The sequence below is a fragment of the Festucalex cinctus genome, chromosome 9, assembly GCF_051991245.1.
Source record: "Festucalex cinctus isolate MCC-2025b chromosome 9, RoL_Fcin_1.0, whole genome shotgun sequence".
NCBI lineage: Eukaryota > Metazoa > Chordata > Actinopteri > Syngnathiformes > Syngnathidae > Festucalex > Festucalex cinctus.
Window position 1 is genome coordinate 19,321,346 of NC_135419.1, and position 15,589 is coordinate 19,336,934.

Consider the following 15,589-nt stretch of genomic DNA (forward strand, 5'->3'; position numbering starts at 1 on the left):
GACCACTAACCAATTCTTTCGCCATAGCATAAGTTAACTCGTTGGTCCTTCGTGGCTGTCGAAGGTTTTAAAAGTACGTGTTGACATTTGAAGGAAAAAAAAACTGATTTTGAGCTCTTCTATGACTTGCCACAACTTAATACTCAGCTTTGTGCTCTTCGGAATCGTGTCTGTCCACTTGAACTATGCTGTCTACTCGTGTTTTAGCAACCGTTGTGTGAATATTATTACTATCTGCTGTGTAAAAAGGAGAGTTAATGGCACACAAGTGTAGGCCTATCACATGGAATACAATAAAGATTATTTCACCAAAGAGCATTCTTGATTTTTTTATTTTGTATTTTGCATTGTTGCATTCATACAGTTTGCAACCTTTTGGAATTACACCACACTTTATAGAATAAGAAATAGAATGTATAGAATTTAAGTTTGCCGCCATCTTGTGGCATCTACAGGAATTGATCAAACATTTTAGAGGGCGTAATCTACTCGGAGCAGACTCGTAGTTTCTCACCCTGAACTGTGAATTTTTTCATAATGTATCAGACCAAAAAAAAAGTGTAAACTGTGTGTTGTTTTAATGTCAACACTATTCTTTGTTAGCCCCATTCATTTTCAACGCAATGTTGGATTTCATAATGATTCACTTGTGCATCAGCACTCAAGGAATGGGGAGCACGTCACATACCGTCTAAGTGTGTCACATATTGAGAAATCGTAGACCGAAACTACATGACAGCGTGGCCAGGAGAGCAGAAGGTATACAGTGACTAAGCAATAAGCACAGGTGGCAAAAAAGTCATCATGCGCACTCTACTTATTCTGTTATTTATTTATATCCTACAGGTACGTGCGTTTATAAAAAAACAAAAAAAAAAACATCGACTGAATAAAAAAATAAACCGATTGGAAATAACACCTTGGGGCAAGCCAGACGGCGCAACAAAATTTATGTTTTAGTTTCAGTATTTTTTTTTTTTTGTACTAGATTCATTAAATAACACACTAGTAGTGAGACTCAGACATGACAAGGATGAGGAAATAATTTATGGCCATAAAGAAGATAAAACGTGCACACGAAATGGTATTTGAGAGTCTACCACCATTCCCATGATCAATTTTCAGACGTCAAGGTAAGCAAATGGAGCACGCCTTGGCGAGACACGACGCCGTTCTCCACCTGTCAGTTTCGAGAAAATGTGCACTCGATTTTCTTACCCAGACGCCCAGAAATACGAGCATACGTCATACTTTAGCATTACACTACAGTATTTCTATTTTGCGTGCATATTACGTGGCTATTCATAATTAGTACTCGAAATATAGACCATAAATTACCATTTTGTACCACCGAAAGGCCTGCTCAAGTTGGGAAAAAGGCATACTGAAATGTACTTAAGTACAAATAGCTTTTGACTTAGTGACTATATATTGGCATTTCTTAGCCATAAATGTTGCCTTTTTAAGAGCACATACTCGTGGCATGCATATAATATAAATACAATATACATTAGTTGTAGTACGTGGAATACAATTTCCGGGACATTTAGGTAACAAAACGAGCGCACCTTCCGTCGAACCGGCGATTGGACGAATCGCGTCTTGCAGAGAAGGTGCGTTCAATTCAATTACCCAATCGTACAGCTGATTTGGATTTTGTGCGCATATTATACCTAAACATCGTAGCAACAAATATTTTCGCACTCATACTCGTGTCTATAATGGGCCAAATAAATACCGCAAAAAATAGTTGGGCATAAAAGTTGTTTGTCTTTAGATATGTATATTCACTTTGAGTTTGGACGTTTTTCAGGGTGGGGACAGATTTTTTTTTTTTTTTGTACCTGTCCGTGTTACCACGTCACCCACGGAGGTGTGTTCCTCTTCCTGTGCGTGTGTGAGTCAAGGAATGGCTCAGGAATTCAGCCGCAAGAATCCTGCTCGACTCGATCGGCCTGGCTTTATATTCAGACGACAGTCCGCAAAAAGCTCCACTTGACTTCGGAGGACTTTCAAAACAAGAACCACCTTATCGACCGGATTTTTTTTTTTTTCCTTGTGTGTGCTTGCTTGTCGGGAGATTGTCAGCATGTCTTTTGGCAGCATCCTACCGGACGACTCTACCTTTATTGATTTCAGGAATCAGTGTCTGTCCACCTCGAAGAATTGGCATAACAAGTACGACAACCACGTGATTCAGGTGTGGATGGAAATCCCCAAGGACAAGGGCAACAGCACGGGGCCGAAAGTGCACAAAATCAAGGTAAGTAAAGTTAAAAAATAAAAACAGGTGCACCACAACACATTGCAACAGCCGCTCAACTTTTTACATCAAGTACTACCTCAAAAAAGTAATGCTAACAATCTGTTGAACATGAAAATACAGTTAATCAAAAACTAGCAATTTCTTCCTAAAGCGTATTATTGTAATTTGTAAGCCATTGTAACATCATGTACAGTTTGTATTAAAATTGTACACGCCCCCCCCCCCCCCCTCCGCCAAAAAAAACAAAAAACAAAAAAACAAGTAGTTCTAAAATATTGACTTAAAATGTGTTGTACTTAGAAATTAAATACTACTGAATTGTGTGAATTCAGCGATTGTTTGATGTACCACTAGATGGAGCCAGCCTGCCACATTTTTAGAAACTGAGTTAATACTGCGGATAAATGAACGAATGGTTAAAAAATGAAACTTCTTACATTGCACAAATTAACACATGAGGAAGTACTTTTTAATTCCTATGTAGTTTTTGGATTAAAGGTAATTCAGAACACACATTAAAAACTAGTAGTATGATGATATATCAATATTGTGATAAATCGTGATACTTTTCTCCCGATAGATTTTTGATACGTCGACGCAAGTACCGCGGCATTTGCTGTTAGTATTCAGCCACTATAAAGGCTCCATTGTTGATTACTTATTGAGTAATTACCTGGCGGGGCACTAGGGGGAGCGCCTCATAAGAGTGGCGGGGAAATGGATGGAAGTCTTCAGGTGAAGAAGACACATGAGCTTAGTTTTATTATTAATATATTATTATTTATTTATTTATTTATTTATTATATATATATATATATATATATATATATATATATATATATATATATATATATATATATATATATATATATATATATATACACATATATAATGAATTCTTATTTTATAAATGTTTTCATCCATTTATTATTATTATTATTATTATTATTATTATTTTTATTATTATACGATTAGTTTTATCCTAGATTATCGTGGATTTATTACCTGAGCAATATATCGATAATTGCGGTATCGTCATATCGTGAAGTGATCGTTGTATCGTGAGCCTTGTATCGCATATCGCATCGTATTGTGAGGTACCTACAGGTTCCCACCCCTATTCAAAACATTTTTGATTTTTTTTATGCACTATTTCCTTCAGATGGTGAATTTTGTTTTTTGTTAGCTGTTAACGATAATACCAGATCATCAAAATGAAAAAAAAAACAAAACAAAAAACAAAAAAAAACATCAAAATGAAAATGAAAATAAAAATAAAAATAAATCACCGTGCGAAATGGTACAGTGGCTTAAACTGTATTATAATCCAGTCCATTTATTAAGTATGATTCCGTTACATTTAACTTTGAAACTCAAACCTTTCAAACATTTCTATCTTGTTTTTGGTAAAATTGTAGATCCCTTATGGATTTTGTGCAAACAACATAAGGTAGACCTTCCCATCAATACAAATGTATGCTAATGACACCCTGGCCTCCTAGGTGGAGGTAATGGCAATGGGCGGTAGAATATTTTTTCACCATGCTGTTACTGCAAAAGATGGAGCCTTTTCGAAAACAAAGCCTGACATCTCATTTTGGCAAGGCCAAACCATTGAGAAAACAATGGGGAAGGGCTGCAATGCTGAACGTAGCCGCAAGAGTTTGAATGTATGAAGCGTCGGTTACAAACGATGTTACATCATGTAGTAAATTCCTTCCACGGGAGACGACGGAACGCCAGTTTGGAATTTACGTAATATGAAAATGTGCACTGTCACCGTGTCAAGAGTTCTCATCTTTTGGATTTGTCTTGTAGTTTTTTTTTGTTTTATCTTTTTTTTTCTTTTTCTTTTTTTTTTAATTCAGTGAGTTTTAAGTTTTTAGAGCAAGTTTGCTTTTTTTTAAATGCTTCAATTTACTTTAGTTTTTATTAGTCTTACTATTAGGATTTTTTTTTTTATGGAGTATTTGTCAGGTGCAAGCTAAAAAAAATGAAGTATGTAACATACGATTCAGTAAACGAGTCGACAATTCTGAATTGGGGTGGGAACATCCAGGTACCTCACTATATGATGCGATATGCGATACAAGGCTCATGATAACAATTACCTCACGATATGACTATGCAGCGAATATCGATATATTGGTCAGGTAATAAATCCACGACAACCTATGATAAAACTAATCATAAAATAATACTAATAACAATAACAATAATATAAATAAATAATACATTAAAATAATCAATCAATAAATAATAAAAATAAATAAATACATAAATAAATCATAACATAATATATTTATATGCATTTTTATTTTTTTCTTTATTATTATTATTATTATTATTATTATTATGTATAAACAAATATATATCATAAATAAATTAAAAATAATAATAAAAAATAAATAAATAATTACTACTACAGTACTACTATTACTACTACTACTACTACTAATAATAATAAATAACAATAATAATAATAATAATATAAAATAAATAATACGACTACTACTACTACTACTAATAATAATAATAATAATAATAATAATAATAATAAATAATACATAATAATAATACAACTAAGCTCATGAGTCTTCTTCACCTGAAGACTTCCATCCATTTCCTCGCCACTCTCCTCCCCCTAGTGGCCCGCCAAGTAATTGCTCAATAAGTAATTTACAATGGAGCCGTTCTAGTGGCTGAATATTAACAGCAAATGTCGTGATACTTGCGTAGACGTATCGAAAATCTATCGGGAGACAAAGTATCACGATTTATCACAATATCGATATATCGTCATACTCCTAGTTTTTAATGTGTGTTCTGAATTACTTTTAATCCAAAAACTACATAGGAATTAAAAAGTACTTCCTCATGTGTTAATTTGTGCAATGTAAGAGTTTCATTTTTTAGCCATTCGTTCATTCATCCGCAGTATTAACTCAGTTTCTAAAAATGTGACATCGTCACACTCTTAATTCTGAAATAGCAGTTTGAGTTTCCTTCCTCTGCACAGACGTAATACAGAAATAAACACATTCATTCATTTAGACAAGAAATAGTTATTTCAGTTAGTTATGATTTTTTTAATTTTTAAAATTATTTTAATGTTCTTATTTTGTTAATGAAAAGCGTTCTTTAATTTTGCCCCCCCCCCCCGTTTTTATAATAACATTGGTATGTTCCAGTGTAAAATGACGATCACAGATGTCTCGGCGGCGACCATGTACGACGTGATCCACGACAGCAAGTACCGGCCGATATGGGACCTCAACATGAAGGAGAGCTTTGACATCGCCCGCGTCTCCGACTACTCCGACGTCGGCTACTACTCATGTGAGTGGGCCTATCTTTCCTGGATTGGTCGCCAAGCCAATAGCAGAGGCTTTTTTGCATACCGTATTTACACGGTGACGCCATGTAAGGACGTCCCTGACCGTTCCGAGTCATGAGATTTCTGTTGACACTTTGAAGAGGACACAGGAGGCCCGTGAGGCCCTGTCCAAGCATGTTTGTTGTCACAACAAGGCCCATTCGGAGAAAGACAAACCCGTAAAGACGCTCTCAATTTGGCCATGCCTTATTTTTGTCCCGTGCAGGGCGTTGTCCAAAGCCGATTAAGAACCGGGATGTGGTCACCCTGCGCTCGTGGCGCGTGATGGACGACGAGTACCTCATCATCAACTTCTCAGTCAAACATCCGGTATGTATTCTCAAATAAATAAATAAATAAAACTGAATGTGTTTCAGGAGTTCCATTCAAAAAAGTGAAACTCAGAAACAAATTTATAACACACCAAGTGAAATATTTAGTTCCGTTCAAAATTTAGGAACAATAAATAAAATTGTGATAAATTATAATTCAATCAATGTCTTTACAATAACTTGTACTCACCTCTCGTAGTCTAAACAGTATTCTGATTAATATTTTATTTACAAAGTACACTCATTTGTATCCAGAGGGCGGCCATTTTGTCACTTGCTGTCGACTGAAAATGACATTGTGGTGCTAAAGGGCTCTGGTAACAACCAAACACAGCTTTCCTGTGTTCTTGGTTTGGACAAGCTACGTTCGCAAGCTGAGCACTTTGGCACTGTGATGTCATTTTCGGTTGGCAGCAAGTGGCAAAATGGCTGCCCCTAAGATGGAAGAAAAAAAAAAGGATGGATTTTGATGCTTTAATTCATATTACACAAAAAATATTTACAGAAAATGCTTCTAGACTAGTGGGGGTGCATATAACATTTATTGTCAAGGAATTTTTTTACTTGGCTTGCTCTTTAAATTAAATGAAAAAAAAGTTCTTAAATATCAAATGCAAATCTATTGTACTAAAAGGTAACTAATTTACTCCCAAAAACGTATACATATGCTCTTTTAAATCTTACCATGCTCCCAAAGATGTATTTATACTTTTTTTAAAAATGTTTTGTTGTTTTTGTTTTTGTTTTTGTTAGCGCATACAGAAGGCTTTGATGCAGCCTCTGAATTTAAAAGAATATTTGAAGCAATGGTAGTTATTACAAAAACGGCCAGCAGGTGGCAGCAGGGACATGTTAAAACAACCTATTTTCCCTTAAACAGATTTGTGAATAATGATGAAACTTAGCTATATTCTAATGCTAATTGCTGCAAAACAGAAAGAGATACAAATAACCTTTTTTCCATGATGAAAGAAGAGACTAATCTTTCTTTTGGTAGGTTCCATGTTTTTCTAGCAATAGAACACAATATTCTGTGGGCCTTGCAAAATCAGTCAAAATCCAGTAAAACAGCCAGGAGCGAAGGGGTTTGCTGGCTTCAGTGAAAATGGCTGGGAGGGAATGAGTTAAATACAACTTAACTGTACTTATTACAGTGATCCCCCCCGCAATACCACATTTTAAGAAATACTGATTTACAACAAACAAAATTTAGTTTATTATGCAAAAACTGATTTTCAAAATGGTAGGAATTTGGCTTCTGAAACTTTTTTTTTGCATTCAATGAACCTATATTTACAGTACATAATTCCCAGTACTATATCTAACATCTATACATAATTTTAAAACAATGAAAACAAATAAATGAAAATAAGGGTTCAAGTATCGTGCCTTGTGGAATGCCAAGGAATAAATTCATTTTGAAGCGCATTTGAAAACTTAAAGGGGCCACACTTGGAGTCATGTGCTCTGTCTTACGTGTTGCAGTTTAGAAGCGAGCAGCGGCAACATTTTGAACCCGCTAAACATGTTTAAAGAAGGCCTGGCTGACTCCAAAATAAATTGGGTTGCAGTAATCCAGCCAGGATTTTTTGACGTCCTCCTAAATTACCGTGCTGCATCCAATGAAAACGTCTCATTGAATTTGACACATTGTGCATTCCAATTCCAGGAACACCCTCCGAAAAGCGGCCTGGTGCGAGCCGTTTCCATCCTCACCGGCTACTACATCAAGCCCACGGGACCCAACAGCTGCATTTTCATTTATCTCTCACAAGCTGACCCCAAAGGTAAGCTGGAATTCAAAACTAATCAGAAAGGTATATGTTTTGGGTTTTGTTTGTTTGTTTGTTGTTCCATAAAGAAAAACCTGTAAAGTGAACGCAGAAATTTATTTCCAATTGCTTTATACAGGTACATGTTTGAAGATAACTGAATTATTTAATTTAATTAAAACCAGGGCTGGGCGATATAGCCAAAAAAATAAGATCTTGATTTTTTTTTTTCTCAGATGACAGATTTTTAATGTAGTAAACCCAACAAACGTTTATTTAAAGGTTTTATTTATTAAAAATTGTAAATAATTATAAATAAATAAATAATGTTCATACAAGAATAATGTATATTTATTGGTGAAATATTTTCAAAATGTAAATATGTATGTAAATGTTAATAAGTTGAATATTTTTGCACACAGGTTCTCTTCCAAAGTGGTTAGTGAACAAAGCTTCTGAAGCCATGGCGCCGCGGGTAAGTTGTGATGCAAAATGAGCTACTTCAGGGGGTGTCCAAAGACTTTTGCGCACACATTATTTAGATTTGAATATCCGACTAACGAGGCCAGGCTAACCAAATTATATAAGCTTAGTGTTGGGGTTCATGAAATTTTTCCTTTGTGCCCAAATCTGCTTTTGTTTTGAGATTGACAGATAACGTAGTTCAACATTTACAATGAAAAGAACACAACACAATGCACGCATGCATTATTGTGGGAATGCTGAACGCATTTCACTTATGTTATTCGGATTTTTATTCTCCTCACTTTTTTGCCGAGAAACAACTCCCACATTACACTTCCGATTTACAGCATTCAAATTTCAACTTGCTTCAAAACTTCACGCCTTCCGGAGTAAATACGGTCTTATTCCACAGTACTTACAGTACTCGCACGATTTAATGTTAAATATCAACTTCTCCCCATTCCCCAAGTCTCACTTTCCACGCCCACTGCCATACATACAACTGATCATCATTACTAGCTTTTTAATACTGCTCAGTGGCGCACTGGGTTAAGTCCACTAACCAGGAAGTTCCGGGTTCGACTCCCACCTCTGACTGTACATTGTAAATATATAAATTGGCAACTGAAATGATTAAATGCACACTGGCTTTCATCAGAGGCCTATTTTTAAAATACATTTGCCATTAGCCATGAGTTTGAACAAGGCAATTTAGCTCAGTCGTTAGAGTAACTGCTTCCCCCATGGAGAACCTGGATTCAAACCCCGCTTGGACCACATTTTAGTATATTCGATGGTTTGGTACCAACTAACTACTGTATCAGGAAATGGATTATAATTTCTCTGAAATGATTAAATCCCACCTTAAGACAGATTGCAGTTCAAGTTTTCTTTTTTATTCATTCATCTTTCAACTTCAATTACAACTTTGTAATATTCATATAATTTATATAATTTAATTTTATAATCTTTCAATTTACTTCATAAGCATTCAGCTTAGCATTCAGCTTTCAGCATTCCCACGCAATTTCTCCAGAAATTGCACTTAGTCTCGTTACGACTGCAGTAATTTAAAAAAAATATCAAAACTTAACAGTTTTCACTTTCTCTTTCAATGTACATTGCAGTACAGCAATAAGATTAGTTGTTCTTTTCAGAGGTTAAAGAATGTATTCTTGTGAGTAATGTTATATCTTTTAACGTTTGTTGCTGGTTTGTTTGATGCTAATTGCTATCCCGTGCGCCATTGTATGTTAGCAGGAAGCTAGCTAGCTGAAGCTATGCTGTTGTTTTTAACACATCCTGTTCAAATTTGAGCTCATTTGAGTGACAATTGGCTATGCTATACAAATGATGTCAACACCCAGAAATAAAATTAGAATTAAATAGGTTGAGTCTGCTTTGTGAGCAAATAGTCACGATGTTTCAAATTAATTTATTTATTTTTGGCATCTTATTCCTCCAATGTAAGTTTGTGATGTCATCAAACTGCAGATTTTGGACACCCCTGCGCTAAATGAAACTGCTTAATACTGATGCGTGTGAATGTTTCTGATGGCCTACGGGTGTGGTTTCATTTTGATTCTTTTTTCCCCCCCAAATTAGTGTTTCATTAGGTGTGGGTGTAAAAAAAGAAACTGAAAGGTTTTGTGTGTCTCAAAGGACAATGGTAACCATAGAAACTGATTTGAAGAGCCCGTTCTGCCGACGTTGCTGACAAAAGAGCTGTCGATGTCTCAGCCGGCACAACTCGTTTGCCCAGTTTCACGTGCGTGCGACACACTCAAACCGTTCGCGTTTCAGTGTGTGCGCATGTGTTGACTTTGTCAGCATGTGCGTGCGCGCGCACCGGTGAGAAGCACATAGTTAACCTAGTTCAAGTGATTTGTCGCCACTGAGGCACGGAAAGTGATGAAGGGCGTATCACCAGGGAGAGCAAATGAGATGACAATGAGGAAGTAAGTCGCAATTTTCAACTATTCGTTGGCGAGCGCAAACCTGCTAGCCGAGCATTTACTTCCTTGAAAAGTCCTGCAATTAAATGTAATTAATGCTCTTGTTACGTTATGGGCCAAAATTGACTCGTGTGAAAAGTTGAATCTATGTTTAAATGTTTGTTTGTTGCTGTTTTTTTTGTTTGTTTGTTTAGTGAACATATAAACCAGCAACAATAATATTGAAATTAAAATAAAAATATTAAAAAAAAAACAATTTAAATAAATAAAAATAACATAATAAATAATAAAATTTAAAAAAATAAAACATATTAAGTCCTACCCTCTTACAAAAAAAAACCCCACTAACTTGCACATAAAAACAGCTGCACTTATACCTGCATTGATATGCCAACACATTGTACATTTAGTTAATATTTTTACCAATACATAAATCAGCACAAAGGCTGACACATACATTTTTAATTGCACTCGATTTTCTACACTTGTACTGACTTATACCCGATTTAAATATTGTTGTTGTACTTTTGTTTTTATACATCCTTTTAAACACAACCAGTGATTTGCAGCTTTTCAGGTTAATTCCAAAGTTGTTCCACAAATTTACACCTATAATTGAAACACACCTCTGTTTAATATTTGGACTTATTTTGAATTATTTATAGATGCTTATACCCCTTAAATCATAGCCACTGTCTCTGATTTCAAACAGCTTGTGAATATTGTGGCAAAATAGGTTGTTGCGTACATTGTACATTATTTGAGCTAGGGCTGTGCAATTAATCAAAATTCAATTACAATTTCAATTACACTGACTCCACAATTACAAAATCAGCATAATTGTAAAAAAAAAAATTATTAATGCTAATCTTTGAATTGTTTAAATTTATACAGTTGCACTTTTAGTTGCAAGTTGCAAGATTTTAAAATAATTCTTTTATTTTATATTTTTTCCCAAAGAATTGTATTTGTCTTAATATTTTTGGTTTTCTTTTGAATTTAAATATTTTCTTGTTTTGCACCAAAAAATAAATGATCGTCCTACTCCACAGTGCACGTTGCACTCCCACTTCAAGTTTTTGCCAACTTAAATGAAAAAATATATATTATTCTAAATATATATTATTATAAATGTTCTTTGGTCCAAAACAAACATATAATTATAGTGTTTCTATTTTTTTAATTGGTCTTAATATTTTTAAATGCTTAAACATTTTCTTGTTTTCTACTAAAAAATAAATAATCACTTGAATAATTGTGATTTCAATTATTGCCAAAATAATAATAATTTTTTTCCCCATAATCAAGCAGCCCTAATTTGAGCTATTTTAAACTCAACTAGATCATAAAATTTCATTGTTTAATTTGACAAATAATGAATTTGTTGGTTCTGTATATTTTGATCGATTAGTAATTCTTATTGCTTAAATGTGACCGCGCAGAGGACTTAGACTTAGACTTGACTTTATTGATCCCTTTGGGATGGCTCCCTCTGGGAAATTTACATGTCCAGCAGCAATGAGAACAGATAATAAAATAACAAATAATTCAATCAATCAATAAATAAGGTTATTACAGCAGAGATTGAATTAATAATAATAATAACAGTAAAATAAAAAATAAAATTGTAACCATACATAAAATACAAACTAATAAAATCAAATAAAGTGTATTATTAATCTCATCTCCAAATGCCATTTTATCACTTTTCAAACGGAAACATTTTGCCAGCGTGCCAGTCAATATTAGCCAAAAATCTTTTTCATATTTTCACCGCCCTCCTGCTTGATCATACGGAAATAAACTGTTGCAGTCGTGCAGTCATAGAGATGTTTATTCATATCTGGCTGCATTTATGAGGTTGGCATGGCGACACTGCTTTAAATTTCATCAAGCAGTAATTACAAGGGTTGTGCAGAAAAACACTCCTTAAACCTTTTCAGGCTTTCACCACCAACATAGCGACAACAACAACAAAAATATTATACAACTATCCCTTCCCTCACCAAGGTTATTATAGTTTTTTTTTTTAAGTTAGTTTTAGTTTTCAGGGTGGTTCTATTGTTTTTTTATTAGTTTAACTTATTTAATGAATGCCTAGTTTTAATTTAGTTTTAGTTTTAAAAAATGTGTATTGTGTGCAATATTTCAAAACCATCATAGGAGCGACATCATCTGAAAGTGATTTTCTATTGGCTGCTGCTGGATGACGTCACTTCTGTGTGACACACTTTCAAACCTCCTTTTTCCGGTTTATATCAAAATAAATCTACTTCAAATCACATTTAAAATCATCCCCATAGGCTCATGCATTCAATTAATTACCAAAGACTAAAATGAAGGACATTTTTGCTATAATTATAGCTAGTTTTAGTTAGTTTTGTAAACATAAAATGTAGTTTCAGTTAGTTTTCGTTTTAGTGTTTTATTTGAACAAAATTGTTTTATGAATTTTAGTTTTTGTTTTTTCATTAGTTTTAGTTAACAAAAATAACCTTGTCCCTCAACTAATTAAAACATTTTTAAACTATTTCTACGCATCCGTTTTTATCCTATTGCATTCAGGAGACTATCACAGAACAGAAGAGTGTCACGCGCAATTCTACAAATAATCATTTGTCACTCCCAGTTGAAGTTGAATAAACAAAAGATGATGATTAAACAACAAAATGTTCAACCAAACCATCAATCACTGCAAAAGTCCATTAGCTCAATGCTAACATAAATTAGCATCAATGTCACAGCAAGACATAAAAGCGGCGTAAACTGTGCAACAATTTATGTTAGAACCTGCCCTGTGGTCTATTCTTCCTCTTTTTGCAGAGTTTTTTTTTTCCTCAGAATATTACCTCCCCTCTTTAAAAAAAAAAAAAAAAAAAAAAAAAAAACATACCAGGCCCCAATACGCCGTCGTAAACAGTCGTGCCCACGTCTGTTTATATTTATAAATCTATTTACATGCATTAACGTGCATGATGTTAACGATTGTCCCGTCACCACGTCCCAGGTGCTGAAGTCCGTGCATGAGGCGGGTCAGAAGTACCCCAAGTGGAAGGAGGCCAACTCTCCGGATCACAAGCCCTGGCTGTACCCCGAACAGTGCGCTCTGCCCAAGATGAACCCGGCCGAATTGGCCCTCCAGCGGGGCGACTCGCTGGAGAACGTGGACGAGAGCGGCATGCAGGATGAAGGCTCATGGACGCCGGACAAAAAACAAACGCACTGACCATCACGAGTGACGGGTTTACACGTTTTTGAAAATCACTTCAGGATGTGTTCAAATAAGCTCAACGTGTTTTTTTTTTTGTTTTTTTGTACTGTAGCACACTTGTTGGGAAATGTGACATGGTATTTTTTTTGGTTGTTGTCGGGCTCGTCATTGTTTCAGGTATGAAGGTTTATCGTCTGAAGAAAAAAATTTTTTGAAGTGAGTTTCTACTTTTGGTGGTAGGGATGTAACGATACTGGCAATATCATGATATCACGATATTAAAACTGCCACAATATATCGTAGTCATTATGTCACGATATTAAAAGCAGAACATCTGTTAAAAAAAAAGTCAGGTTGATTTCCATTTGTGCAGTTCTAGCACCGTCTGGTGGCTTTGTTTTTAGTGCAGTTTAATTTTCACAAGGCATGTTTTGGCCCTTCTATGTTTAAAATCCATGCTAATGGTCAGATTAAGGGGAACATAATATGCTTGTGAACCAAGTCAATACGTGGAGGAACTCAATATGTGCGTGTAAGTAATTGCCTCAATATTAAGTCCTATTAATATTAATTATTTATAGGATTGTAGGTTGTTTATATGCATTGTTATGTACAAAAGCACAATATTGTTTTTTTTTTGTTTTTTTAATATATATATTTTTTTACAATATTGTGACCATTTTTTGTATCACTAACCTCCCCACAATATTGTGATTATTATCGTATCGTGACCTTCATATCGTGCTAATATCGTATCATGATTTTTGGATATCGTTATATCCCTATTTGGTGGCACACTTTTTTTGTTTAATATGCAATACTGGAAGACTGTGCAATGAAGTCATTGTAAATATTTTTTATTTTTTTTTGGACTGTTATTTTTTAATAATCTGCCTAGCTGGTTAAAAAACTAGAAATGACTTTCATAGCTCTTTTCTATTTATTTGAGGTTTATGATTGAGGAAAATAAATGAAGCCTGTTGGCAGACGGATTTTTCTGATGATAATGCTCAGCTTGTGAATTTTTGGGGAGAGAAAAAAATAAACCCAGGAAAAATAACAAAGATAGGTTCAAAAGCAAGATGAACTCCGTTTTGTTGTCATTTGTGTTTTCCACACAAACATTGACCATCCTCACAACTATTTGACAGTTGGAGCTGTGTACTCGTATACACTAGTGAAACTAGTAGCATGCTGACAACTAGTGCAGTTCTGTTTTACTACTCTACGGAGCCCCTCTGGTGTCAGGGTCTGAATTATTATTATTTTTTTCTAATCTGTACCCACATTTTAGTAAACTGTACCCACAGTTTAACAATCTGTACCCACAGTTTAAGAATCTGTACCCACAGTTTAGTAAACCGTGGGTACGGTTTACTAAACCGAACCCACGGTTTAGCACTTCTGTGGCGTTATGTAATACGCATGCGTACGCAACAATTGAGTGGCTGCTTGACAGCAGTATTACCAGCGAATGGCTGTTAAACTGTAGACTAGTTTTGGCATCTTAACGATGCATTCGGATGAATGGATGACGGAAAGATTAAGTTTCTTTAGCCAAGTATGGCTTATTAATTGTGGAGCACAACAAAACACGTCTGCATTTCACCAGCCTTCAGGCTTAACACTAAAGTAAAAGAAAGACAGAAGAAAAGTGTTTGAGCGCCTCACAGTGACACAAGCGCAACATTACACATCAACTGAATACATAAGTCTACAGTTTTAGATGAAAAGAAGCAGCCGTTCGAACGTGCGTGCGCATGCGTATTACATAACGCCACAGAAGAGCTAAACCGTGCGTACAGGTTTAGTACACCATGGGTACGGTTTACTAAACTGTGGGTACGGTTTACTAAACTGTGGGTACAGTTTACTAAACTGTGGGTACAGATTGCTAAACTGTGGGTACAGATTAGCAAAAAAAATAAAAAATACATTCTGACCCTGACACTAGAGGGGCTCCGTACTACTCAATCTATTTGCAGTCAAAATTTTAAAACAGTAGTGGGGGGGGCTGACAGTTTTAGGAAATTGTGACTTTAACCACATTAAAAGCATTTTGACTGCAGTTCTTAGTTATCTTATTTGATGGGAATACATAGTTTTTCTTTCTCAAATAAAAATTTCGAAATGACCCGAAACTTTTCAACAGTTGTTTGCAGTTGTCGTACAATTTTTACACCAATTGAAACACTGAATCTAGACAGAAGGC

At 35.0% G+C, this 15,589-nt stretch overlaps 1 protein-coding gene across 1 annotated transcript; it reads left to right on the top strand.

The window, feature by feature from the left end:
* Positions 1 to 1,712: 1,712 nt before the first annotated feature.
* On the top strand, positions 1,713 to 14,384 carry stard14 (START domain containing 14). Its single transcript, XM_077532553.1, has 6 exons — positions 1,713 to 2,263; positions 5,458 to 5,605; positions 5,869 to 5,972; positions 7,644 to 7,761; positions 8,169 to 8,221; positions 13,174 to 14,384. Exons 1-6 carry the CDS (start codon positions 2,090 to 2,092, stop codon positions 13,390 to 13,392), a joined length of 816 nt encoding a protein of 271 aa, XP_077388679.1. The 5' UTR covers positions 1,713 to 2,089; the 3' UTR covers positions 13,393 to 14,384.
* Positions 14,385 to 15,589: the final 1,205 nt, after the last annotated feature.

Bases quoted from the DNA above. Each gene is read 5' to 3' on its own strand.
- stard14 (XM_077532553.1), top strand. From the start codon at position 2,090: ATGTCTTTTGGCAGCATCCTACCGGACGACTCTACCTTTATTGATTTC. The intron at 5,606-5,868 runs GTGAGTGGGCCT...TGTCCCGTGCAG, and splicing joins CGACGTCGGCTACTACTCAT to GGCGTTGTCCAAAGCCGATT. The intron at 5,973-7,643 runs GTATGTATTCTC...TTCCAATTCCAG, and splicing joins ACTTCTCAGTCAAACATCCG to GAACACCCTCCGAAAAGCGG.